The sequence below is a fragment of the Talpa occidentalis genome, unplaced genomic scaffold (assembly GCF_014898055.3).
Source record: "Talpa occidentalis isolate TD23 unplaced genomic scaffold, MPIMG_talOcc4v2.1 talOcc4.12, whole genome shotgun sequence".
NCBI lineage: Eukaryota > Metazoa > Chordata > Mammalia > Eulipotyphla > Talpidae > Talpa > Talpa occidentalis.
The window spans coordinates 54340180-54367602 of NW_023601212.1; the positions used below are offsets into that span (position 1 = coordinate 54340180).

Genomic DNA, 27423 nt, shown 5'->3' on the forward strand with positions numbered 1-27423 from the left:
TATTTGAAATTATTAAAGCATTTAATATTTTCACCTATGTTTTAATTATTTATCTGTGTAACTTACTCCCTATTTGTCTGTAAGATAAGGGTATTAGCCGTCTCGCTTGCACTTAAGTTATAATACAACATGTTAAACACTAAAAAGAAAATAAAGCACACTGAAGCCTAACTAAGGCAGTAACAGTGGAGAAAAAAAAATGTGAATAAATTACGGGAAAGAGAGGAGTTAAGAAGAAGCAAAACAGAGGATGAGGAAAACAACGTGAACTAAGGAAGTTAAAGAAAGTAAGATTTTAAGGCTAGGTAAAAACAAGGTTGATCAGCACTAATAATAATCAAATTGGTAAAACACCAAAGAAAAGATTTGAGCAAAGAAGAGAGAGTTTAGGATGACGAACCATGTTAGGCATCCATAGGACAATTAAGATGGTAAACAGACATATTTCACTATTTGGAGTGAAATTCATTTTCTAAGATTAATCTCTAGTTTTGGTTCCACAATTTTCTAATACTCTTTATTTCCAAAAATTTCTAAACCATTAGATTTTTGTATTTTGTAACAGGTGCAATAACTAGCTTCTGCTATGGTCTCCCATGATTCTCATTTTCTGTTAATATGCTCTTGCACAGTTTCCTCCCATCCTCAATAGAGTTGTCCTCTAAAACTGATAGAATATTGTAGAAATGGGAAAATATGACTTCCAAGGCAAGAACATAAAAGACACTCTGGTTTTCATTTTACTCTCTCTTGGAATGCCTACTCTGGGGGAAGCCAACTATGAAAAAAATGGAAGCAGCAAATATAAAGACCTTTCTTAGTTTTTCCAATTTTCACTCATATTTCTACACAAAATTCAAACATCATTTAGTAGTCACAACAAAAGTTCTTAATGCTTTGGCTTCCAGCCCTATTTAACAGTTGAGTTGTATACAGGTTGATAAAACATGTTGGATTTTGCCCAAATACAATAGTTATCACATCATAAAATTCTCATTTCTGCTCTTAGTAATAGTTTGCCAGTTTCTCTGAAAGAAGGCAAAAAAAGACTCAAAATTTCTACAGTGCTGTTTCTGACATGCCTATAAAAATGCATGCCACACCATATCATTTCACTTTCAAATAAAGCAAAACCTTAATAAACTAGGCTAAAGGATGTTTCTGACAAACATTCTACTTACTTGTCAGAAAACATGAAGATTTTGTACTTAATAAAATACTCTCTTTTTTTGTCAAATTTAAGACACCATCAATAGTCAAGATGAATTATTACTTTATATACCATAAAAAAAAAAAAAAAAAAAAAAAAACCATGCCAGGGCCTCCCTCAGTGCTGTCATTGCCATGGCCTGAGTTCCATTCCCTGCCAGGGAGCTACCCCACATATGGTGCAGCAGACCTCTCCTTGTCTTGCCCACTGTTCTCCTTAGCAGTGAATTTCAGTAAATCTGCCTGTTCCGCTCCCTACTCTGTCTCTGGTGAATCCTCTCACCTCCAACCCTACCCCACACCTCTGGCCTACATCCCAGTTCTTCTATACATAAATAAATAAATCTTTTAAAAAACACAATACTAATTGAACTATGACATTTGTAAGATGCATCCTAATTTGAAAGGTTTTAGAATGTAGAATAAGGGAACATGTATCTTAGAATATAAGAAGTAAATCATTTATTCAGAATGTAATTGCTCAAGCAATATATTCTCTAAAAGTACAGCTACCATTAATTGGTTTCCAAAAAACTTCATGATATTGAAAGTCTTTTACAAAAAAAAGATTTAAGTACCAACATCCTAACATCCTAAAATAAGTATGATGAATAAGTGAGTAAAAATTACTCCTATGGCTTATTTTAATGATCAAAATTAACAGCTATAATTTACTAAAATATATCTTTTACAGGTTACATCTGTGCTGACACTTTTATAATTACATATAATTGTCATAACCCTGAAAAATAAATATTAACCCCAGTTTACACAAAAGAAAACTGAAATTCAGAGAAGTAAAATCACTTTTTAAAGGTCTCTGTCAATAAATGAGGGAAATGCTATTAAAGCAATATAGTTAATATTGAAGCTATATCTATCCTCAGAAACCCTTTAGCTTTATCCTACTCATTCCTAAAGATTCTGTTCTATTTCCTTCTTACTAGCCAAATTTCTTAAAAAATACATATCTGCCTTAGCCACTTTAATCTCTTAAAACCTGTAAGAAGATCTCTCCGGTGGCACAGCGGGTTGAGCACAGCGCTGTGAAGCTGTCTGCAGCCTCTGCAGCACAAGCTCCATTCCCATCTGGCCAGGGAGATTCCCAGAATTCTCCTGTCGTGCCCACTGCTCCCCTCAGCAGTGTATTTCAGTCTGTCTGCCTGATCTGCTCCCCACTCTGTCTCTGGTGAATCCTTTCACCCTCCTGCGCCTCTGGCCTGTACCCAAGCTATTGTATAAATAAAAAAATAAATCTTTAAAAAATAATAAAGAAATCATATCTAACCTAGCTTTACTTAAAAAAAAAAAAAACTTGTAAGAAAGTTAGCAAAAGACAATTTTTCAAAATTTACCAATGAACACTTTTTGACAAATCTAAGACCTATACTTCATACTCATTCTCACTGACCTATCAACAAAGTATGTCATTACAGATATTCCATTCACTCTTAAGACCCTTTATTCCTGTGACAACATATTTTCCAAGACTTTCTCTATTTGGTCTCTATTTTTCTGTCTTACACCTTTCCCTTAGCAAATTAATTCTTTAATTACTATCTCAGTTATAAAAAATCTTACTACTTCACACAATTTATCAAATTCCTACTACTTATATCTAAATTTAGATACTTAACACATGAAATCAATATATTTGAGATCTAATTTCACTAACTTATCACCCCCAAAAGTAGCTTCTCTCTACCAGTTTCTCTAGGTTTAAGCCATATATATTTAATTCTTCTCTTCTTCACTGCCTATATCTAGCTAATCATTTAGTTCTGTTATTTAATGCATAAATATTGAAGAATCTATATAAATCACTGCTAAAAAAAAAAGCAATAGGAAGTGATATATTTAAAATGCTTACTAGAAGGGCTTCCCTGGTGGCTCAGGGGTAAAGTCTCAGCGCTATCAAGCTATAGCTATTGCCAGCCACTGGGGCACGAGTTCGATTCCCAACCAGGGAGCTGACCCACATGGCACAGCAGACCTCTCCTGTCTCTCCTGCTGCTCCCCTCAGCAGTGTATTTCAGTAGATCCACCCGTTCTGCTCTGTCTCTAGTGAATCCTCTCACCCCTTGCACCTCTGGCCTACACCCCAGTTTTTTTTTAATTTTATTTTTATATTCCCCATACAATTGCAACCCCCTTATTTTGACCCCAATCCCTCCTTTTTCCCCCCCACACAGTGTGTCTCTGGTTCATAGTTGTTTATTGATTTTGATTTTTTCTTTCCTATAGTTATTCTTTTTCCTGGTTCCTTATTTAGGTTTTCTAAATTCCTGCTATAAGTGAGACCATCTGGTATTTTTCTTTTTCTTTCTGGCTTATTTCGCTGAGCATGATCCCTTCCAGCTCCATCCACATTGCTGCAAATTGCATGTGTTTATCTTTTTTTGAATGCTGAGTAATATTCCATGGTGTATATGTACCACATCTTCCAGATCCAGTCATCTATTTTTGGGCATTTGGGCTGTTTCCATTGCTTAGCTATTGTAAATAGTGCTGCTATAAACATAGGGGTGCAGGTGCTCTTTGGAATTGATGTTTCTGTGTCCTTTGGGTAAATACCTAGGAGTGGAATTGCTGGATCTTATGGAAGCTCTATCTTTAGTAGGTTGAGGAATCTCCACACAGCTTTCCATAGTGGTTGGACCAGTTTGCACTCCCACCAGCAGTGTAGGAGCGTTCCTTTTTCTCCACATCCTCGCCAACATTTGTTGTTGCTAGTTTTTTTAATATGTGCCATTCTCACTGGTGTGAGATGGTATCTCATTGTAGTTTTGATTTGCATTTCCCTGACTGCAAGTGATGTTGAACATTTTTTCATATGCCTGTTGGCCATTTGCATTTCCTCTTCAGAGAAGTTTCTTTTTAGCTCTTCTGCCCATTTTTTGACTGGATTATTTTCTTTGTTTTTGTTGAGTCTCATCAGCTCTTTGTAGATTTTTGTGATCAGTCCTTTATCATTAGTGTTGTGTGCAAAAATTTTCTCCCAGTTGGTGGGGTTTCTCTTTGTTTTGTTATTGTCTGTTTTGCTGTGCAGAAGCTCTTTAATTTGATGTAGACCTAGCTGTTTATCTTTGCCTTCACTATCACTGCTTTGCACACCCCAGTTCTTTTATGCATAAATAAAATAAAATCTCTAAAAAAAAAATGAAAATAAAATGCTTAACAGTATCACTCTATCTTCACCAATGATATTTTTACTTAATTTCAAACACTAATGAGACTAAAAAGATCTAACTATTATACTATAATTTCCAAATTATATTATTTGGAAGGAAGATACTACTTAAGTAGGATATTCTGTGTTAAACAGAGCACAAGATATGCATCAAGTTATTATTGATATAGTTTTTAAAGTCATCATAATTAAAGTTGCTAAATATTAGTTTAGTAATTGCTCCTTATACAAGGCCTACCATATTAAGTAAAATTGTCTCCAAAATGAAAGTATGAAAGGCCAAAGGAGAATTTCAAAATACCATTTCATAATAATTTCTTTAAAACATCTTCTCTAATACCATATGCTTACAAATTAATTCAGAAATTCTAATATTGCTCTGCAAAGGAAGTATGAAGGAAAAAGATAAAAGATACCAGTTCTTTCCAGTTTTTCATGTCTACTCCCAAAAAACAAAGAAACTTTAAAAAACATATAATCATTTTTTTCTTTCATTAAGTCATCAACAGTGGCAACATAAACTTTCTATTGTATGCAATAGCAGACTTTAAAAAAGGAGTTAAATTCTTTCCTCTTACATTTGTTCAAACGTTCAATAAACAGTAGTATTTAAGTCATTTTTTCCTAGAGATAGTTTCCCTGATCCCTTCCCCCTGTTGTCTCAAGGGTAAATCAACCACCTAGAAGGACACTGCTCAACTATTGGTTCCAAACTACTAGGAATATATATGATGTAATGGTCAATACTTACATAATACTTAGCATATGATAAGTACCATATTTACCATCCTATGTCCTTCCATCTACTAATTCATTTCATTTCACATGATTCTCTAATGAAGGGATTATTATTATCCCAATTTAAGGATGAGAAAGGCTAAATGGCTTCACCAAGTTCACAGATTATTACAATTTCAATTTCAGTGATCTCTAAATCAATATATTTTCTAAATTCTCTGTCAAGAACTGAATTTTTCAAAGTTCAAGATACAAAGCAAACAAATACTACAGAAAACATTTTGCTTTCTCTTTAGCAAGTACTTAATGACAGCATAATTTGAAATATTCATTTTTCTTAGTAAGTTTATTGACTCAATCAGAAAGTTTTATTTTTTAAAAAGATTTATTTGTACATACAAGAACAGGAGTATAGGCCAGAGGTGCAGGGGTGAGAGGATTCACCAGAGACAGAGTGGGGAGCAGAACAGGCAGATCTACTGAAATATACTGCTGAGGGGAGCAGCAGGGGAGACAGAAGTCTGCTGTGCCATGTGGGTCAGGTCCCTGGCTAGGGATCAAACTCATGCCCTAGTGGCTGGCGATAGCGATAACTTGAAACCTGTGATTAGAAATGCTTACCAACACTTAGGTTACCTGCTATTATAAAATATTTTAAAAGAGGAAAAGAATATCATCTCAATTTCATTATCAGTGATATATACACTTGAGTTTTTATATAAAACTATGTAAATTTAGTCACTGAATAAATAAAACTACAAGAATAAAAAATGCCTCTCAATTCATACCAAAGTAATTCATTTCAGACCCCTAATCACTCTGAAGAAGACAAACATGAATTTTTCTTATTTTCTACATTCACAATCTTCAACCATGCTTTTTTGAATATCTGTCTTACCCCATAGTGACATCTCACACATATCCAATGCCTTTCAATTAACTTTGTTATTTAAAAAAAAAAGAAAGTTCAAAGCTTTCACCTCAAATTCAATTAGTGATTCTTTCCTCCTTTCTTTTCCACTTCTATGTACTATATTAAATACTGTCAAAGTAAATCAAGTGTTTTGAGAAGTGTGATACACATTTGTGGTAAATTTACAAATCAAACCTGAGCTAAACACTGAAAGACATCATCACTTTGCAATTCAGCCATTCCAAATTAACAGTACTGATAAAAGTGATCAAATAACTCTTTAAATAAACTGAAATGGAGGGGGGCTGGAGAGCAGAAATTACAGTAGAATATGATGGAATCAACCACACATGTTTCTCTCATATTCTTCACAAAACTAGATACAGGGCATTTTCTAAAGTGTAAAGGCACAGGAAAGCGTCTGTATTGGTAAGGAGACATCAACAGAAAGAGTTTTTTTTTTTTCCCAATTATTTTCTTAAATTTTATTTTTATAATCCCCATATAATTGCAACCCCCTTATTTTGACCCCAATCCCTCCTTTCCCTGCCCCCCCCCACCCCTCGTAGTGTGTCTCTGGTTCATAGTTGTTTGTTGATTTTGATTTTTTCTTTCTTATAGTTATTCTTTTTTCTGGTCCCTTATTTAGGTTTTCTAGATTCTTGCTATGAGTGAGACCATCTGGTATTTTTCTTTTTCTTTCTGGCTTATTTCGCTGAGCATGATCCCTTCCAGCGCCATCCATGTTGCTGCAAATTGCATGTGTTTATCTTTTTTGAATGCTGAGTAATATTTCATTATGTATATGTACCACATCTTCTTGATCCAGTCATCTATTTTTGGGCATTTGGGTTGTTTCCAAAGCTTAGCTATTGTAAATAGTGCTGCTATAAACATAGGGGTGCAGGTGCTCTTTGGAATTGATGTTTCTGTGGCCTTTGGCTAAATACCTAGGAGTGGAATTGCTGAATCATATGGGAGCTCTATCTTTAGTAGGCTGAGGAATCTCCACACAGCTTTCCATAGTGGTTGGACCAGTTTGCACTCCCACCAGCAGTGCAGGAGAGTTCCTTTTTCTCCACATCCTTGCCAACATTTATTTTCAATAAATTTTTGGCAGAGAGAAAGAATAGAGAGTAGTAAACTGGAAAACTGCAACTTCAAAGGTAGATACCTACAGAAAGACAATTCTAGTCTCTACAGTGTAGAGGAGTTCAGGAACTGGAAGTACCAGGTACTGAACAAGGCAGATTAAGGGAGGGGCCTGAACATAGGAGAATTAGTGAAACAAAGAAGTTAACAGGTCCACTTACAATCTGACACTGCCCCACCTCCACCACTCCATTCTCTACCCTCCTGATCTAGATTCCAGGAGCCACTGTTTCTGAAAAAATTGAATTAAATGAGACTTCACACTCCACAAAGGACAGAAGTGAGAAATACAGGCTAAAGATAAAATAACACTAGGATCCCCAGATTCCTTCAGTTTCATCCATTTAATTCTCGTAACACCGACAATGAAGCCTAAGCCAACCAGGGAAGTGTAACTAGAAGAAAACTAGAATATTGCCCGCCTGCTCCAATTATTTAAACACTGACATGAAGCAAAATAAGTTAGTAATTATAGACTGTCCTCACCATAAAGCATTTGTATCATTCAAGAATGGTCTCTAGAACTCAACAACAACAAAGAAAATAATCCAGTCAAAAAATGGGCAGAAGAGCTAAAAAGAAACTTCTCTGAAGAGGAAATGCAAATGGCCAACAGGCATATGAAAAAAAGCTCAACATTACTTGCAGTCAGGGAAATGCAAATCAAAACTACCATGAGATACCATCTTACACCAGTGAGAATGGCACATATTAAAAAAACTAGCAACAACAAATGTTGGTGAGGATGTGGAGAAAAAGGAACTCTCCTGCACTGCTGGTGGGAGTGCAAACTGGTCCAACCACTATGGAGAGCTGTGTGGAGGTTTCTGATCTATTAAACATAGAGCTTCCATATGATCCAGCAATTCCACTCCTAGGTATTTACCCAAAGGACACAGAAACATCAATTCCAAAGAGCACCTGCACCCCTATGTTTATAGCAACACTATTTACAATAGCTAAGCTTTGGAAACAGCCCAAATGCCCAAAAATAGATGACTGGATCAAGAAGATGTGGTACATATACACCATGGAATATTACTCAGCATTCAAAAAAGATAAACACATGCAATTTGCAGCAACATGGATGGCGCTGGAAGGGATCATGCTCAGCGAAATAAGCCAGAAAGAAAAAGAAAAATACCAGATGGTCTCACTCATAGCAGGAATCTAGAAAACTTAAATAAGGGACCAGGAAAATGAGTAACTATAAGAAAGTGAAAATCAAAATCAACAAAAACTATGAACCAGAGACACTCTCTGGGGGGTGGGGTGCGGGAAGGGGAGGGATTGGGGTCAAAATAAGGGGGTTGCAATTGTATGGGGAATATAAAAATAAAATTTATTTAAAAAAAATAAATATCAATATACAATTTTTATCTATCTTCTGGACAGCACAGCTCTAGAAGACCAACCATATTTAAAAAAAAAAAAGGATGAAAAAAAGAATGGTCTCTAGATATCACCTCACATCTGTTAGAATGGATATTGTAAAAAACAAAACAAAGCAAGAAGTGAGAAATACTGGGGAGGATGTAAAGGAAACAAAATCCTTATGCACCTCTGATGGGAATATAAATTGACAAAGCCACTATGTAAAACATTATGAAGGCTCCTCAAAAAAGTAGAAGTGCCATATGATTCAACAATTCCACTTTGAGTATTTACCCAAAGAAAATAAAAACACTAACCCCCAAAAACACATGTGCCCTCATGTCCATCACAGCATTATCTACGTAGGCAACATAAAAAACAACCTAAGTGTCCATAGGTGGATAAATGAATCAATAAAATTTGTGTGTATGCACATATATATACAATGGAACATTATTTAGCCATAAAAAAGAATGAAATTAACACAGGCATTATGCCAAGTGAAATAAGTAATACCATATAATTGTATATGTGGAATGTATATGTGGAATCTTAAAAAAAAAACCACACACACAGAGAACCAGGCTCATAAATATTGAGAACAGATTGGTGGGTGCCAAAGGGAGTCAGGGGGAAAAAAGGGTGAGGGGGACCAAGAGGTACAAACTTCCAATTATAAAATAACTGTCATGGGGATTTAATGTATAACATGATGACTACAGGTAATAATACTATATTGCATACCTGAAAGTTGCTAAGAGTAAATCTTAAATATTTTCATCACAAAAAAAAAATTTGTAACTACATGTGGTGAATGATGTTACCAAGACTTACTGTGATCATTTTGCAATATATGCAAATATCAAATGATCAGTGAAGCTAATATGTTAATGTCAATTATACCTGAATAAAAAAGGTAGTATGATTAATTATCTAAACAAAGAAAAACAGGCATAAATCACAACACTTTCAAGTAAATCAGACCATATGGTTCTCTTATCCTCTGAAAGGAAATTGAAGAAATAGAATCCTTAAGTGACCAGAAACTGTGAGGTGGAAATATTTTACATATTCTCATTGGATAGTAGAACAATTTGGGAAGTATACTTGTCATTTTAAACCATTAGGATTCTATTTAGTGAAATAATATCAAATCCATCCATTTCCCCCGAGCTAACCCCTTAATACAGTCCTTTGATATTATCTGAGAAAATAGTGATTATCAACAGAATAGTGATTATCAATAGATTATCAAATAAATATGCCTAGGTATGTCTAATGTTTTCCAATGCTAGCACTGTTGTCAGTAAACAACAATACTCCATAAGACAATAACTTAACAATTAAAAAAAAGTCATATTTTTGGCACAACCAACCAGTGAATATAATAAAGGTCTAATAATTGCTTCTAAAATTAATGAATTATTATGTCTGACCCCCAGGACTTCTCCCTTCATTCATGAAAAGCAGAAAATCAGAATGCAATGACCCATTGATATTGGTGGCTAATTTGGTTTTTAAAAATAACTTCACAGTTAAACACCCAACATTTTGTATAAGGAATCTCTCCCTTCCTCCATGAGTTTGCTCTAGGGTAGTTATGAATCTTTAGTTCTTTAATTAAGTACTTAAAAGACCATTAACTTACACTAGACAATGTTCTTTAGGGTTAGTTTCTCTAACAAGGGAGAGAGTTATGCTCTTCCTGTAAACATATGGAAATTGTGAGAAACACAGCATAATTTTCAGGAACCCATGCATAACATTAGAAATTAACTTCCCCAAAAGATAGTAATTGCAAACATACATACTTTACACATTGGAATAACAACTAGCAAATCTCACTGTTTTAAGTTACCAGAAGTAAAAGCAACAAAGTAATACAGCCTAGTAATCAGAATAATCTTGGTAATTTATAGAAAACACTTAAGGAAAATCACAATCTTGGTTTTGAGAATTCAGGATCAGAATTTTGAACACATGAAATTTTCTTAAATGGGGACCAGATATTTGCATTTTCTGTATTTTTACAAGCAATGTAAATAAGAAACTACCCTAAAATTTAGAAATGAGCCTAAGGGGGAAGGGGAGAGGGCACCTGATCAAGGCACTAAACAGGCATTGGCACTACAACACCTTGGCCTCTGCTGTCACATATTCAAGGAGGTCCCGGAATGAGAGACAGTAGAGATATATACACACACACAAATACATATATAGGTATACATACATAAAACAGTGAAAGGAAACAATTGAGTTAATTTTCCTTTTTGTTATGACTATAAGCAGCTAAAGTTTTTAAGCTGTGCAAAATCGCTACATTAAACTAGCCACATATCACTATTAAAATTAAAGTTTTTATGACTAAAATTGAAATTTTAAATGAGTTCCTCAGTCTCATTATCCACATTTCAACTGCTCAACAGTCATATGCTGATGTGGCTATATATTGGACAATACCCATATAGGACACTTCCATTATCACAGAAAGTTCTACTGGACAGTACTGCATTCTAGACTTCCTAAACCAAGACAGCTGCTCTCCTTAGAATCCAATTAAAAAGACTGAGTGGTATATATACACAATGGAATACTACTCAGTGGTCAAAAAAAAGATAATCTCATGGTATTTGAGGCAACATGAATGGAGCTGGAAGGGATAATGCTGAGTGAAATAAGTCAGCAGGAGAAAGATAAATACCAGATGCTGTCACTTATATATGGAATACAGAGAAACTAAATTAAGAGTCAAATAAAAACTAACCTTCAAAGCTAACTACAGAAATGAAGAAACCAGAGTGGGAGAGATTGGAGGAAGGGTGAGAACAAAAAGGAAAGGGAGTACAATGGACTATGGTGAAGCAAGCATAAGGGTGGTTTAGTTGCGGGTATGCCATGGTGGCTATACCTGAGGGAGGGGGGAATTGTATACTTCCAGAATACCAACAATAATTTAAGCCAACATTACTTCAATTTAAACAATTAAATAAATAAATAAAATCAGCACACAATAGATCAGAAGATATAGGCAAAGTTAAGAAACAGCCCTAAACCTGTATAGGCATTAACATACCTTTAAAAAAAAAAAAAGTAAACCAAAAAAGGTCAGTGTTAAAAGCAAAGGAAAACAAGTTTCAAACAAAATCAACAGCTGTGCATCCACGCACCAGCCAACAAAAAAGGTACCCCAACCAAGGATTTGACACATCCAAACACTAGGACCTTAACCTGATACCATCAAATAACTGAATCATTAACTCCCCCTTTTTAATTACACATTTGCCCAGACCTTCTGGTTATAATTTCTCCCCTCATAATTTAGTGATAGCGAAAGTCTATTTTAACCTAGAATGTGAACATTCAGTACACTTACTGTAAATGAATAATTTGGCACCTACATTTTTCTATATCACTCCGTTTGTGAGTGTCTTAACATTCAGTCACTTAATTATGCTCTTGTCCAAATCCCATCAATCCAAGGTCAGTGAAAAGTCAATTACTGATCAGAACCTGGTCACGGTGAATATGAGGTCTCTTGGCAGTCATATGGTGTTACCATTTGATACAATGGCCTCAAGTGTACCTTCTGTTCAAACTTCATCAGCATTTATCAGTCCTTGCAGCCTAACAAAAGTTCTGACAATTTTATCTACCAAATTTTCTCTCAACTCTGTAATTATTCCTCTTCAATCTTCTTCCTAGCTCAGTGGAACACAGTATAAAAGAGCTTCATAGTGACAAATGCAACTTAAAGTTAGACCTACACTCAAATCCTAAATCAATCACAAATTAGCGGTGTGACCTTGGACCGCTACTTAAATACAAGGCTCTACTTTCTTATAAAGTGGGTTAAATGCCCATATCAACAGGACTGTTGTAAAGAGCACATGAGATAATTTATCCAACAAATATGTGAGTTGCTAAATATGCTAGACACTGCCAGATGCTAGATGCTGACAAATATCGACAATCCTACCTAATACAGCAGGCATTCAGTAAATATTATGTATATTATTACTATCATATTTCATCAAACCTCAGATGCCAATAATAGTAATATACACCATTACTTCATTTGCTAATTAATCCATGACAACATTCAATAATAAGATAAATTATAATTTCAGATGTTAAGATGTGGGAAAAATATATATCAAAATTTGATAAATAAGGTATTGATTCAAGTCTTCATTATTTTTGGCTATACCATTTGTTTTTCCTATCTTTGGTCTTGTTCTTTCCAACACATCCACCAAGATCTAAACTACACATCTAACTTTGCACTGATTCCTACCTTCAATTTCTTCCTTAAAATCTTCAATGGTTCACACCCAAAAATGTGTTTAAATTTCCCATGGTATTTGAAGCCCTTAACCCTTCGATTCCTCCAGCCCACCTTTCCAAGCTCACTCTATCAGCTCTCCAAAATATCCACTAAACCAGATTTCATTGAATGTGCCTGGACATTTCCAGCTATCTATATACCTTTGTTTAGTATTACTCTTCGCCAAGATAGCTCCCAGCACCTTTCCCCCTCTTCACCACAAGATAAAATCCTACTCTATCTCTAGCATACAGTTCAAATACCACATCTGTGAATCTTTTCGAGAGAAATACTTTTATTTTTTTTTTTAATAGAGGCATGTTTTATTTATTTGTTTGTTTGTTTTGTTTATACATGCACTGGGTACAGTCAGAAACGTGGGAGGGTGAGAGAATTCACCAGAGCCAGAGCGGGGAGCAGAGCAGGCAGAAAGACCGAAGCACACTGCTGAGGGGAGCAGCGGGTGGCAGGAGAGGTCTGCGCGCCATGTGGGACCCTCCTCAGGTGGCCGGGGAGCAGCCGGGGATCGAACCGGCGCCGCAGAGGTCGCCGGCAGCTTCGCAACCCAGCGCTCAACCACTGCGCCACCGGGGAGGCCCGAGAGAAATACTTTTAATCTCCAGGGCAAATTCAACTGGCCATTCATCTGTGACATAATCACTGTATACTTGAATGGGTGATGACCCAAGTTACGAGTTCCTCCAGGGCAGGGATTTACTTATATTTATACGTCCACTGCCTTGCATGATCCTGACAGTGTAACACCATGTTAAGACTCCAGACTCTAAAGTCAGACTCATCTGTGTTTGAATTCTGGTTTTCCTACCCAATTTAAGGCTCAGTGTCTTTTAAACATAAAAATTAAGATTACTTTAGAAAACTGAAAATAACTCACACACTGAATACCTCAACATACTTACTGAGTAACATGTGAATTTCACCTCAGTTAAAAAAAAAAAATACAGAGAGGGCATCCCTGGTGGCGCAAGGGGTTGAGCACCGCACCCTGAAGCAGTCCACAGTCTCTGCAGCACGAGTTTGATCCCTGGCCTGCCAGGGAGGAGCCCACATGGCACAGCAGACCTCTCCTGACTCACCCACTGCTACCCTCAGTGGTGTATTTCAGTCAGTCTGCCTGTTCTGTTCCCCATTCTGTCTCTGGTGAATCCTCTCACCACCACCCCCTGCCCCATCTCTGGCCTGTACCCCAGCTCTTGTATGCATAAATAAATAAATCTTTAAAAAAAAATACAGAGAACCTACAACTGAAACCAGAAACCAATACAACTTATAAGTTACAAGTGACGTGGGAGAATTATTTCAAACCCATCTAAATTTCCATCTGATTTTCTTACTATATATAAAAATGTTAAGGACAATTTTATCAACATAAGTATCACAGATAATTAAAATCAACAGTTATTTTCCAAGAAAGTCTAAAATGAGCAAGCTCAGAGGGACTAGTTTCAAGGCTTGTTTTCCCTAACAAAGATAAGGTTAACCTAACAATAAATGCCATTGAGTTCTGTAGGAGAAATAACTTTAATAGCAAACATATATAACTCTTACTATGTGTCAGGTATTGTCTTAAGCATTTTTCATATTTTAATGTACCCAATACTACAAAAGTCCCCAAACTACTATTATTTACATTTTACAGATGAGGAAACTGAAGCACAGAGAGATTAAGTGACTTGCCCTGAGATGATTCAATAAATTGTAGAGCAGGAATATGAAACTCAGCAGTCTGGCTTCTGAGTTTGTTCTCTATGTACACTATTAACATGCTAACATTGATATAAAACAAGCAATAAAATTAATCAGGGTATTGTATTGACTCACACACTAAGCAACCCATGTGCCCTTGCATCATTTAACCTCTCTGGATCTCATTTCCCATTTAAGTAAAAAAGGGAACTGGGAATTTAAATAATCATTTAAATTCCTTACAAGTCTAACATACCATATTCTATGATATAGCAATAGCTAACTCTAATTTTCTTTTTCTTCTTTTTTATCCTTATCATTAAATCTCATTATCTTTTTCCTATGGTTCATCTCCAGAAGGTCCTTTAATTAGCAGCTACCTTTCTAATAATAGTTAACTGATAATTTTGAGGAAAATATAAATTAATAGAGGTGAACACTAGACCATACTCCACTACCTCCAAATCATGCACACTGAGGCCTGAGACTAGGCCAGCCATTCTTCAGCAGGTGCTACAGAACAGATCAAACCAGGTATGTATGTATGTACATGTGTGTATATATAAATGGATGGATTTATTTATTTTTCATAAAGGAAATTCACGATGTAGGAATTAAGAGTAGGAGTTCTTATATCTCATCTCTGTTGTCCTCAATTAGCAGTGTTAATATAATAGTAACTTAATGGATCTAAAACTCAGTTTCCCAAATCTACAAATAAGCTAACAAACTGTTTAAAAAGCTTGCTATAAAGAGAAAATGTTTCTTAAGTACTTACCACAGTGCCTGATACAGTAAGCACTCAAAAATAACTATTACTGTCACTGCTGCCACCACTGTTGTTATACAATTACTGCATAAAAGCAAGAACTCCAAACTATGACATCTTTGACTACAAACTCTGGCTCTATTACTTACCAGGTGTGCAGCTGTGAAAAAACTGAATCATATCTGATGTCTGTGTTTCTTCACCAGTAAAATGGAAACAATAAACCAACTATTTTGCAAATCTGTTGTGCAGTTAAATAAATAAAGCAGCCAACACCTAGTTTCTAACTGCTCAAAAACTGTTAATTTCTTTATTCTTAATGACAAGCTGACCATACTTCCACTATTGCAATTCAATTTGTATGGATGGAACCACAAAAGGCCCCAAAGAGCCAAAGCAATCCTGAGAGAAAAGACGAAAACAGCATGTATTACACTTTCTGGCTTCAAACTATGTTACACAGCAACAGTAATCAAAACAGTATGGTATCGGACAAAAACAGAAACACAAACCAATGGAACAGAAAGCCCAAAGATAAACCTACACAAAGATGGACAGTTAATCTTTGACAAAGAGTCATGACCATGCAATGGAGACAGGAAAGCCTCTTTAACAAATACTGTTGGGAAACACTAGATCCATACTTAACTTCATATATAAAAGTTAATTCAAAATGGATTAAAGATTTCAATATAAAAACTGAAACTATAAAATAAGTAAAAGAAAACATAGGGCTACACTACAGAATGTCTACCACAAAGAGGTATTTGGGGATATAACCCCAACAGTAGGGAAACAAAAGCAAAAATAAACAGGTAGGACAATATCAAACTAAAAGCTTTTGTACCTCAAAAGAACCATCACAAAAGCAAAAAGGCGACCTACAAAATGGGAGAAAATATTTATATATCATATTTATGACAAGGTGTTAATTTCCAAAATACATAAAGTACTTACACAATCCAACCTAAGTGACCAATAACAAATGACTGGCAAAAGAAATTGTAGGACATATATTCAATGACACACTACTCAACTATTTAAGAAGATGAAACAGTGCTTTTTGGGACAAATGGAAGGACCTCTAGGTGAGTATAATCAGTGAAATAAGTAAGAAAGTGAAAGATAGCAGATGGTATCAGTTATCTATGGAATATAAAAAACAAAAAAAAACATACTGTGAAGGCAAAGCACATCAAAAATAATTCTTAGACTTAGGGAAAATATTCTGATCACCAGAGGGAACAGGGTGGAGGGAGGAGGGTACAGGAGAAGGAAGGAGATAGGGTATTGGCATGGGGTGTTCGCTAGAGGGTTAATGAAGCATGTGCACATATGGAGGAGTAAAAACCCAACCCCAAAATTATATAGACATGTAAATAACTGACAAATGAAAGAGAGAGAAACAGAGAGAGACTCTGGAAGGTGGGGGAGGAAGGGAGAAAGGAATTACAGATCCCAGGGAAGTCAACTTTCTTCTCTCTATTTTCTCTGCTATGGGGCAGATACCGGAGAATCTTCACACATGGGAGTCATTTATTCTCTTTTTAAGATTAGAGGGATTTTTTTCCTCAGGCTATCTCCAAACCTCCTAAAAGTCCTATGCTTCTAAGGCAGCAACTCTTAACCCTTTCAGGAAACCCAAGAGGTCAAAACAATTTTCATATCAATACTAGAATTTCATTTGCTTTTTTTCAATCTCATTCCTTCAAGAGTACACAGTGAGGGCCTTCAAATGGCTACATGCATGAAGTATGATGTCATTTCTGCGATGGTCAGTAGAAGGTGTATTATACGTGTATATTCTTTGTGTTTTCAACATTTCTTGGATTTAATTTCTAATACAGCATACAGCATACAGCAAACTGTATTTCTAATACAGCAAACTGTATTTCTAATAATACAGTTTCAAGTAGTCCTGACATTAAAAAGTTTAAGATCAGGCCTCTCCGGTGGCGCAGCAGTTGAGCGCTGGGTTGTGAAGCTACCCGCAGCCTCTGCAATGCCGGTTTGATCCCCGGCTGCTCCCCTTCCACCGGAGGAGGGTCCCACAAGGCCCGCAGACCTCTCCTGCCAACCGCTGCTCCCCTCAGCAGTGTACTTCCGTCCTTCTGCCTGCTCTGCTCCCCGCTCTGGCTCTGGTGAATTCTCTCACCCTCCCGCGCTTCTGACTGTACCCAGTGCTTGTATAAATAAATCTTTAAAAAAAAAAAAAAAAAGTTTAAGATCCATTGTTCCAAGGTATAGAAAAAGCTCACAAAGCACATGGATTATTCTGTGAATTTCAATTTTAACAATATAGCTAAGTCACACAATAATGTAATGTATGATTATATTATAACCTAATGTATTTTTGTATTTTCTGTATGATTTTATTTTTGATCTTCAATCTTAAAAAAAAACACTTGTTCACAAATTTTTTATGACTAGTCAGTGACAGAACTGGGTCTAAGGTATCATCTCTTTATTCGTGCTCTAAAGTCTAACACTGTAAGTCACCCTCAATAAGAAAGAGAGGACTGCATTTTCTTAATAAACATATTGCTCCTTTTATTACAGAGAATATGAAAATTTTAAGTTATGTCTACAGAACGTTAATTATACTTTCTTCTAACTTCTAGCAAATAAATAACTTTTTAAGGATATTCTGATCAGTCACTACTTGGTGATAGGGGAAAAAAAGTAACAATATTTCCTCTTATAAAGAAATTAGATTTAAAAGTCTGTAACAAAAATTGTTTGGAAAGTTAATGAGAAAGCCTTTCATAACTTTAACACAAATGACCAATAATCATGACCATGTTTTAAATCCTCAATCTTTCTTTCTACAGCATTTTTAATTTTGAAAACACTATATGGACTAAAAAATAAAACCAAACACACATACACGACATACTATGGGGTATTTTTTGCTTTGTTGCTTATGTACTGTTTAGTAGAATATAATCTCCATTATATTATAGAAAATATTTTTCCATTTGGTTTCTGCTGTATCCCATGAATCTAGAACAGTCCCTATTACATGGTTAGGGACTTAATATATACTCGTTGAATGAGTTATTTGTTTGTCAAATGAATGATTCCACAAATATTATTGAGAACTTAACTATATACCCCAAAATATGCCTAAATTGAAACCTTGGTAACACTTTTCCCCTAAGCATTTACAACACCTTGTTCCCAAAAAGAAAGCCTTATTAAGCTAAGCAGTCCATAACCACAATAAAATTATATTTTTTCATTCCTTTATGGACATTATTAAAAAAGTGATTGTCTCTTTTTCTGGAGGTATAATTGATGTATAAGACAATATGAGTTTCAAATGTAGATACTTTTTTTGTGATTTCTGTTTTTAGAATAATGAAAGAGTTAGGATTTAATATCAAATTTGTCCACCTACAGAAAATAGAACCCTTACATACAGAACTCCTACTGAAAAAAATGAATAAATTTTTAGGGCCTTTGCTCATGAAATGTGCCCATTTGGTTTTTTTTAAGATTTACTAGGTAAGGGAAAGACCTGGAAAAGCAAATACAACTGGACAACAATGCTAGTGAATTCTGACACCCTCTCAATCCCAAAGGCTGGTTCAATGCCAAGCAACCCACAAATCAGCTTTGGTTAAGCTGTACAACTTGAACAAAGTCTCCTAAACTTTTACTTCAGCCCTACTTTTTTGGAAAAAAAAGCTTATTTGCATGTATACATATAGACATTTGTTTACAAATTATAACCATCTACCACTGTGAACCTTATAAAACAATTTTTAAATGCTGTTTTTTTTTAAAGATATATCTGTATTTCGCTTACTTTCTTTTTTATTTTATATATTTTTTACATCATTTTTCATTTTTGCACAATGTATGCATTTTCATCTTGGTTATAGTCCCCACAGAATTCCCACCCCCCTTATTTTGACTGTAATCCCTCCTACCCCCCCAACCCCCGTAGTGTGTCTCTGGTTTATAGCTGCTTGTTGATTTTGATTTTTACTTGATTATAATTAGTCTTTTTCCTGGTCCTTATTTAGGTTTTCGAAATTCCTGCTATGAGTGAGACCATCTGGTATTTTTCTTTTTCTTTTTGGCTTATTTCGCTGAGCATGATCCCTTCCGGCTCCATACCTGTTGCTGCAAATTTCATAAGTTTATCTTTTTTGATTGTTGAATAATATTCCATTGTGTATATGTACCTCATCTTCTTGATCCAGTCATCTATTTTGGGCATTTGGGTTGTTTCCATAGCTTAGCTATTGTAACTAGTGCTGCTATAAACATAGGGGTGCAGGTGCCCTTTTGAATTAATGATTCTGTGTTCTCTGGGTAAATACCTAGGAGTGGAATTGCTGAATCATATGGAAGCTCTATCTTTAACAAGTTGAGGAATCTTCACACAGCTCTCCAGAGTGATTGGACCAGTTTGCACTCTCACCAGCAGTGCAGGAGAGTTTCTTTTTCTCCACATCCTCACCACCATATGTTGTTGTTAGTTTTTTTAATATGTGCCATTCTCAGTGGTGTAAGATGGTATCTCGTGGTAGTTTTGATTTGCATTTCCCTGATTACAAGTGATGCTGAACTAAATGTTAAGTTTTTAAAAGGTGAGACAAGGCTAAAATAATTTTTACCTTTTATTTATGAATAGTGAAAAAATATTTTTTTCCTAAAAAATTATCAACAATACTTTAGAAAAAATATAACTGAAAAACTTCATTTAAAAAAATTTTTATTGGGCCTCCCTGGTGGCGCAGCAGTTGAGTGCCGAGCTGCGAAGCTGTCCGCAGCCTCTGCAGCGCCAGTTCAATTCCCCGCCGGCCAGGCCAGGGAGAACCCCACATGGTGCAGCAGACCTCTCCTGCCTTGCCTACTGCTCCCCTCAGCAATGTCTTCGCTCTGTCTGCCTGTTCTGCTCCCTGCTCTGACGAATTCTCTCACCCTCCTGCGCTTCTGACCTGTACCCCAATTCTTGTATAAAATAAATAATCTTTAAAAAAAATGTATTGAAGTATGTAGGTTTCAGATAAATAGCATAAGTCAACATCTATATATACTATATTACATTCACCACCAAAAGTTTCTTTCTTTCCTCACGTAATTGACCTCATTTACCCAATTTAGCCATTCTTCTCCACCCTTTCTTGTGGTAACCACTAATTTGTTCATATAGTCTAAGAATCTGTTTTTGTTTTGCTTTGTTTGCTCATTAATTTTGTTTATCTTCCATATATGAGTGAAATCATAGTGTTTGTCTTTCTCCATCTAACTTTATTTCATTTAGCATAATACCTTCTAGGCACATCAATGTTGTTGCAAATGGCATGAGTCCGTCTTTTTTTTTAATAGGTGAGTAGTATCCAGTATATATGTAAGTACCACCTTTATCCATCATCTGTCAATGGACACTTAGGTTGTTTCTAACTCTTGGCTCCATTTGGTGAATACTACTACAATGAACATGGGGATGCACACCTCTTCAAATTAGTGTTATCCATTCTTTAGGTAAACACCCAAAAGGATAGTATGGTATTCCTATTTGTAATTTTTTTGAGGAATCACCCACTATTTTCCATAATGCTGTGCCAATTTGCATTCGCACCAACAGTGTATGAGGATTCCTTAGAAAAACTTTATTTTTTTAAATCTTACTTTAACATTTTGTGATATAGTATCTCAAAGGTCTAGGTCAAACTGCAGGATCTGACTGATTCTGAAGTTTGACTCTAATGGCTAAAAGCAGAAAAACAGGGCTCACAAATACAGAATATTCTTTTTTTTTTTAAAAGATTTATTTATTTATGCATACAAGAGCTGGGCTACAGGCCAGAGATGCAGGGGGTGAAAGGATTCACCAGAGACAAGAGTGGGGAACGGAACAGGCAGACTGACCAAAGTACACTGCTGAGGGGTGCAGCGGGCAAGTCAGGCAAGGTCTGCTGCGCCATGCGGGTTACTCCCTGGCCAGCCGGGGATCGAACTCGTGCTACAGAGGCTGTGGATTGCTTCATAGTGCGGTGCTTAACCCCTTGCATCACCAGGGAGGCCCCAGAATATTCTTTACAATATATTTTTAAGACAAAGTCATTGTGAATGAAAATTTTTTTTCAAAGAGTTAATCAATTATTTTAGCAAACTTCTTGTCAGGTCTATTAAAGTATCATTGCTTTATCTGTAATTTAGTAATAAAATGTTAATACTAAAAGTAGATCTGTTTTACCATTGTTTTATTGATATTATTGCTGAGGCTTCTCGGAGGAGTCTTTTTAAAGTCACATTCTCTTTATAAGAGTTAGATTAGTCAAAATTTAGAAAATATCCTTAAGTTACCTAACTATGTATCTATAAACTGGATTAACTGTTATTTGCTGGAAGTTGAACAGATGAGAAAACTATGAACATCCTCTCTTCCTCAGAATATATAGTAAACAGGGTCACCATATCAATCCATTCATTATAGGTAAAATTTTACTTCTTCCTTGTCTTATGCATAAAAAATAAATATAATGAACAATTCTAATACTACCTTCTCTATTCCATGGGCCTTGTGGGTAATCTCCTTTGGAGGACTATAACTTAAATATATTGGAAACCCCTACCCAGCCCAATTTAGTCTTTCAAATGCTTTTCAAATGAGGATTAAATGTGAAGCCAGAAATAATTGTCCACAGTCACCAGGGTAAAATAAGATTCATAGGTTTTCATGAATTGGGCCTTTACCCAAAAGCTGATTCAAAATTAACCTTCAGGGCCTCCCCTGGTGATGCAGGCAGTTGAGCACAGCACTGGAAGCTGTCTGCAGCCTCTGCAGGGCAGGTTGGATCCTGGTCGGCTGGCGAGGGTCCACATGACATGGCAGACCTTTCCTGTCACGCCAGCTACTCCCCTCAGCAGTGTATTTCATCAGTCTGCCTGTTCTATTCCCCGCTCTGTCTCTGGTGAATCCTCTCACCCTCTCACGCATCTGGCCTGTACCCGGGTTCTAGAAAGAAAGAAAGAAGGAAAAAAGGGAGGGAGGGAGGGAGGGGGAAGAAGGGGGGAGGGAAGGAAGGAAGGAAGGGAGGGGGAAGGAGGGAGGAGGGAGGGAGGGAGGGAGGGAGGGAGGGAGGGAGGGAGGGAGGGAAGGAAGCAAGCTTCAGGGATAGATGGACAAGTATATAATCTTTCCAGGGTACTTACCCTGACACTTTATTATACAAAAATAATAAAGAACAGTAACTTCCTATTTTAGACAACATTCATTCACTCATTTAAGCATACATCACGCAAAAATGAAAAATGATGTAAAAAATACATAAAATAAAATAAAAATGCTCAAAAAAACCCATTCTAAATAAATCTGTACGCTTTTCTCTTGTGGGGGGGGGGGGAAGAAGTATCTGTGAATGTCAGGCATCTCTCTGACTCAATCACTTAAAATATGCTTAAACACTATACTGTACTTGCATTTGCAGAAATTCTTAAAAGAAAAAGTGTGGTTTGTGCCCCATCGGGTAGCCAAACTGGAAATTTCAAACAAGTTCCAGCAAGGCAAGTTAACCCTAACTAATCAATACAATACCTTTGGGAAATTGAAGCCTGCAACACAAGTGTTCTCTTGGGAGAGCCTATAAATGAAAATCACAATATTATGGCAATATTTCCTTACACTTGAAAATAAGGATCAAACCAGTTTATGCAGAATCTCCCTTTTCCCACAGATTGCAACAAAAAAATTAATCCATGACTATCACACTTTTTATTTATTTAAGTTTAATAAAAGTGCTTCATTGGATCTGCTTTCCATTTTCCAAATTAAAATCTCATCAGAATGTTTTAAAAGGACACTATTAATTTAAAAGGATACTATTTATAACAGTCCTTTAAATGCTGTCCACTTCATATATCAAACATAATTAAACCATAAAAAATATATAAAATTTAGAGATGGATGAGTCTATAGAAAATATAAGCTGTGTTTAGAAACCATCAAGTCCAGTTCTCTCACTTTACAGATGAAGAACGTAAAGCCCAAAAAGAGAAAGTGATTTCATTAGGGTCACACAGGTAGGGTGACCTGGCTCCCAATCCTTACACATCTATGTTCTCAAGAGACCAGCTATGACAAGGGACTTAACCTCACTGGACCTTGGTTTCCCTGTCTGAAAAAACAAAGAGATGGATCATATCTAAATTCTCTTTAAGCTCTAAAATCCTGAAGTTTGGTTACTTCATTATTTTGTATCTTACAAAACTACAGTATACACTAAAAAACAAAACAAAACAAAACAAAAAAACCCATTCCTGCTTCCTAAGAAACCAAAGCAGCACAGAACCCCAGGGAAGAAAACACAAATCAGCAGCCTAAGGCACCAAATGTACTTGCTTCTTTTGCTAATATTCTGTAAAATATTAACATGGTTATACTAATCTATTTGGTTACAGCTAGTCTAAGTTAATTTTGATTAATCAATTACAGGGCTCTAAATTATATGATCACTGATTCTAAATCAAAAATGTGTTCCTTCAAAGGATTATTGATGCTCTATTTCAGGGACAGTCTCTGCTCTTTTGTGTTTATTCACTGTAAAACTATTCACAAATGGATTATGGTTTCTCCATGTTGCTCTATATTTCTTTTATATTTTACTATTCCATCTATGAACAAAATTTGTTTTTAAATTAGAAATGTACTAATTTTCAGGATATTGATGGGCCATTATCTTTAATAATTTTAATCCAAGGAACAGAAACCATTAAAAATTAAATCAAAAACCTACTGGACTAGAATGGACCTTGAAAAATTCTGGATCTATTTTCTTATTTGGGGGAAAAGGGAAGAACTCTGAAAACCAAAAAAGATTGTCCCCAGGATCTCAAGGCTAAAATATACAAGAACTAGCACTTACTGTGAAGCCAAGTATACATAATAATACATTTTCAGTTTCTATCTAATATTCTGTTTATTTCAAGTAAAATTTAATATAGCAAAATAAAAAATAATAATATAGCAAAATAACATAAGAACCAAAGAAGCTAAACATTTGACAGTAGCTCACAGCACTAGAAAGCACCAAACGCTAGAAATCAGAGGTAGTAGACCAAAATTTCACTATCAATGCTTGAAAAAAAAATTAAAGTGTCTGTTCTACCGTGGTTCCAAAAGCATTATCCTCATATATAAGAAACTACATGTTAGTATATTATGAAAAGGTTCTTTTCTCTAGCAAAGGCTAACATGACTTATGATGTCCTTTTCTCCCCCCAAAGTTTTTAAGTCACCAAAATTCCTAGACTGTAAAGCTCTTATTTATGCTTCTTTAACTATTTTTAAAGGACTAGCACTAGTTGAAAAACAATATAGAACACAAAGATAGCAACCCTATAAAAAAAATTCCTCAGTTTCAATTCACAAAGAAAAGTGCCCCTTATGTAATTCTCCCTACTAAACAATAAGCTTATCCACAACAGGAGTCACATAGTAGGAACTCCACAGACTCAAATTTCGATTTTTCACAATCAAAAAATGTTTTCAAGAAATAATTTAAATTGGCCCAGGAAAGAGAGTAAGTCACACACAGGCTTGGGAATTTTGGCCTTTGTGAACAACCTAAAGTAACCATTTAGGTCTAGTATTCAAAGGGATATGTGAATGAGGAGTCCCAGGATTACTGCAGCTACTCTAACACAAAGCTGAAATTACAAATCAAGGTAATTGCATTTTCAAAGCAATCTTTTGCTTCCCCCTTCCAACAAGAGATATTCCAAATTAATACAATTCTATGAAACAGTTAAAAGTGCTGTAATACTGTAATACTTAACATGAACGATAGCATACAACCAGCCACTATTACTTCTGGCCAAATTCAGCATTCCACCCTATCTGACAAGTACTGGATGTTGTTTCAGCATGCTGTGTCCTCTGCCTCTATGAAGAACTGGCAGTGGTGCTGAAAATTCCTACTAGAAAGATGAAAGACCAATACCCTCCTTTCAATAAAAACTATCATCTGGACTCTAGCCAAGGCTTTAAAACTGACTGAATGTTATTAGAAACAATAAATAAAAAATTCTACCAGTTGAAAAGCTAGTCCTTTTTTCATCCTTATGAAAATGTGGCCACAGAACACTCTAAGAAAATTAAGTGACAACAAAGCATTAATAATGCTAGGCCTTTCATGTCCGGCAATAACCAAATACTGTATGTTACAAATGAATTTATTTTACAATCTACAAGGTTACTTAACCTACCTACACCTCTTTCCCTGTCTTCTTAAATTACTACAATGACTATTTGAATTAAAAACTTGCTGCTAATGCCTAAATAGCCTATCTCTGAACTTAAAGTAGAAAACTAAAAAATCGTAATTCATAAGCTACAGCTACTATGTTTATGTTCATATTGATTTTATACTCTTTGTTCCTGCACATAACATACATGTAAATTCCTGGAGGTTACAGATAAGTCTTTCCCTATCCAGGAGCTGAATTGCCAGCTACTGAGAACAACCTATAGCAATGCTTAATCCCTTTAGGAATCTTGCCTTCTTAATATATAGATGCCTGTATTATCTTTACTTTCCCCTGCATTCGTGGAAGGCTGCTTATCACTATGAAATACCCTCCAGGAGCTGATAGCACCGAAATTAGGGAGGAAGGCGGCCGTCACAACACACAGGTATGCTTTAAAAGCACAGTGTTTACAATACTTTTCTCTCTAGCGAACAAAAACATTAGGAGAAAACCCTAAATCTTTATTTAATAAACCCTCACCTCTGCCCTCCTTCCTCTCCCCCAGACACCCCATTCCAAAACAACAGAAGAGCCAAAACCAAAGACACGATTACTTTGCTCACTTCAAGCAATCAGTAAAAAGACGAGTCACCGTCTTGTTAGCAACACAGAACAGTTGCTTGCAAAGGCTCTGCTCCCGGTCCCCCCCGCATGTGTGACAGGCGTTAAACCAAGTTTCAGCCCCGTTACAAAGCCTTTGTCAACACTGGGCAAGTGGGGGGCGCCGAGGGCTCTGCGGAATGAAGGAAATCACTGGAGGGGCTGGTCTCGCAGGAGGAGAATCCCTCGGTGAGAGGAGGGCACGGAGAAACAAGACCTAACCTTGCCGCGGGGGCGCTACCCGGGGTGGGGACGGGAGGTCGGGGTGAGCGGGGCGGACAGGAGTGGGGGGGCCGGCGCCGAGCGGCCGCGACCCGGGGCTGTCCCGCACCCCGGCTCCCCACCTGCGGCTCGCCCTCCCGCTCCCCTCCCCGGCGCGGCGGGGCCGAGTCCTCCCTCCGGGCCGCCGCCGGCATATCCGTTACCCCGGCGGCCGCGGGGCCGCGGGGGAGGGGAAGGTCAGCGGGCCCGGGGAGGCCGGCCGCGGCGGGGATGCCGCAGCGGCTCCCGCGGCCCGGGGTCAAAGTCCGCCCGGGCGCGGGAGGCAGCGAGAGCGGAAGGCAGAGGGGGAGGTCGCCCCGGCGAGACGGCGGCCGCCCCGCGTCCCCACCCCCGGCCGCCGCCGGTACCTCATACTGGATGTACTGCTTCCTCCACTCGGGAGTGATGTGCGCGGAGAGGTGCTCGGCGAACTTCATCCTGCCGTCTCCCTCTCACTCCCTCTCGGGTCCAGCAGTTCCAGGCGGCGGCAACAGCGACTCCGACTCCTCCCCACATGGGCCCCGGCGCGGCGCGGCGCTGCGCTTCTCTCCTCCTCCGCCGCCGCCGAGGTCTCCTCAGAGCCGCCCTCCCGCCATCTTCCTCCTCCTCTCCATGGCCCCGCCCCGCCCCGCCCTCCAGACGTCATCGCCATGGTAACCGCCTACGCTGCGCCGACGAAAGGGGCGGAGGGAGGGGCGGGGTTTAGGGCTAATGCTTAGGCTCCACCCCCTTCTGGGCCGGACGAGCTAGAGGCACCTCCCATGACCTTCTCCGTCTGGCTTCTGTTGGCCTTCCGGCTGCTTTCTGCTGCCTGTTTGGGAAGCAGCAGTGTTGATATTGCAATTAATATTAATACTGTAGCAACAGTAATCCACACAAGACGTTTATATTTGCAAAGAATTGTGCAAATGTTTTTCTAT

General features: G+C 37.1%; 1 protein-coding gene across 1 annotated transcript in view; it reads right to left on the reverse strand.

Annotated features, from left to right (window-relative positions):
* Window positions 1-27117, reverse strand: part of XPR1 (xenotropic and polytropic retrovirus receptor 1) — a 189301-nt gene extending 162184 nt beyond the window's left edge. The window contains exon 1 of the mRNA XM_037506348.2: window positions 26872-27117. Coding sequence (XP_037362245.1) covers window positions 26872-26940 — 69 coding nt within the window. The 5' untranslated portion in view covers window positions 26941-27117. The remainder of the gene's footprint in view (window positions 1-26871) is intronic.
* Between the last annotated feature and the right edge of the window lie 306 nt (window positions 27118-27423).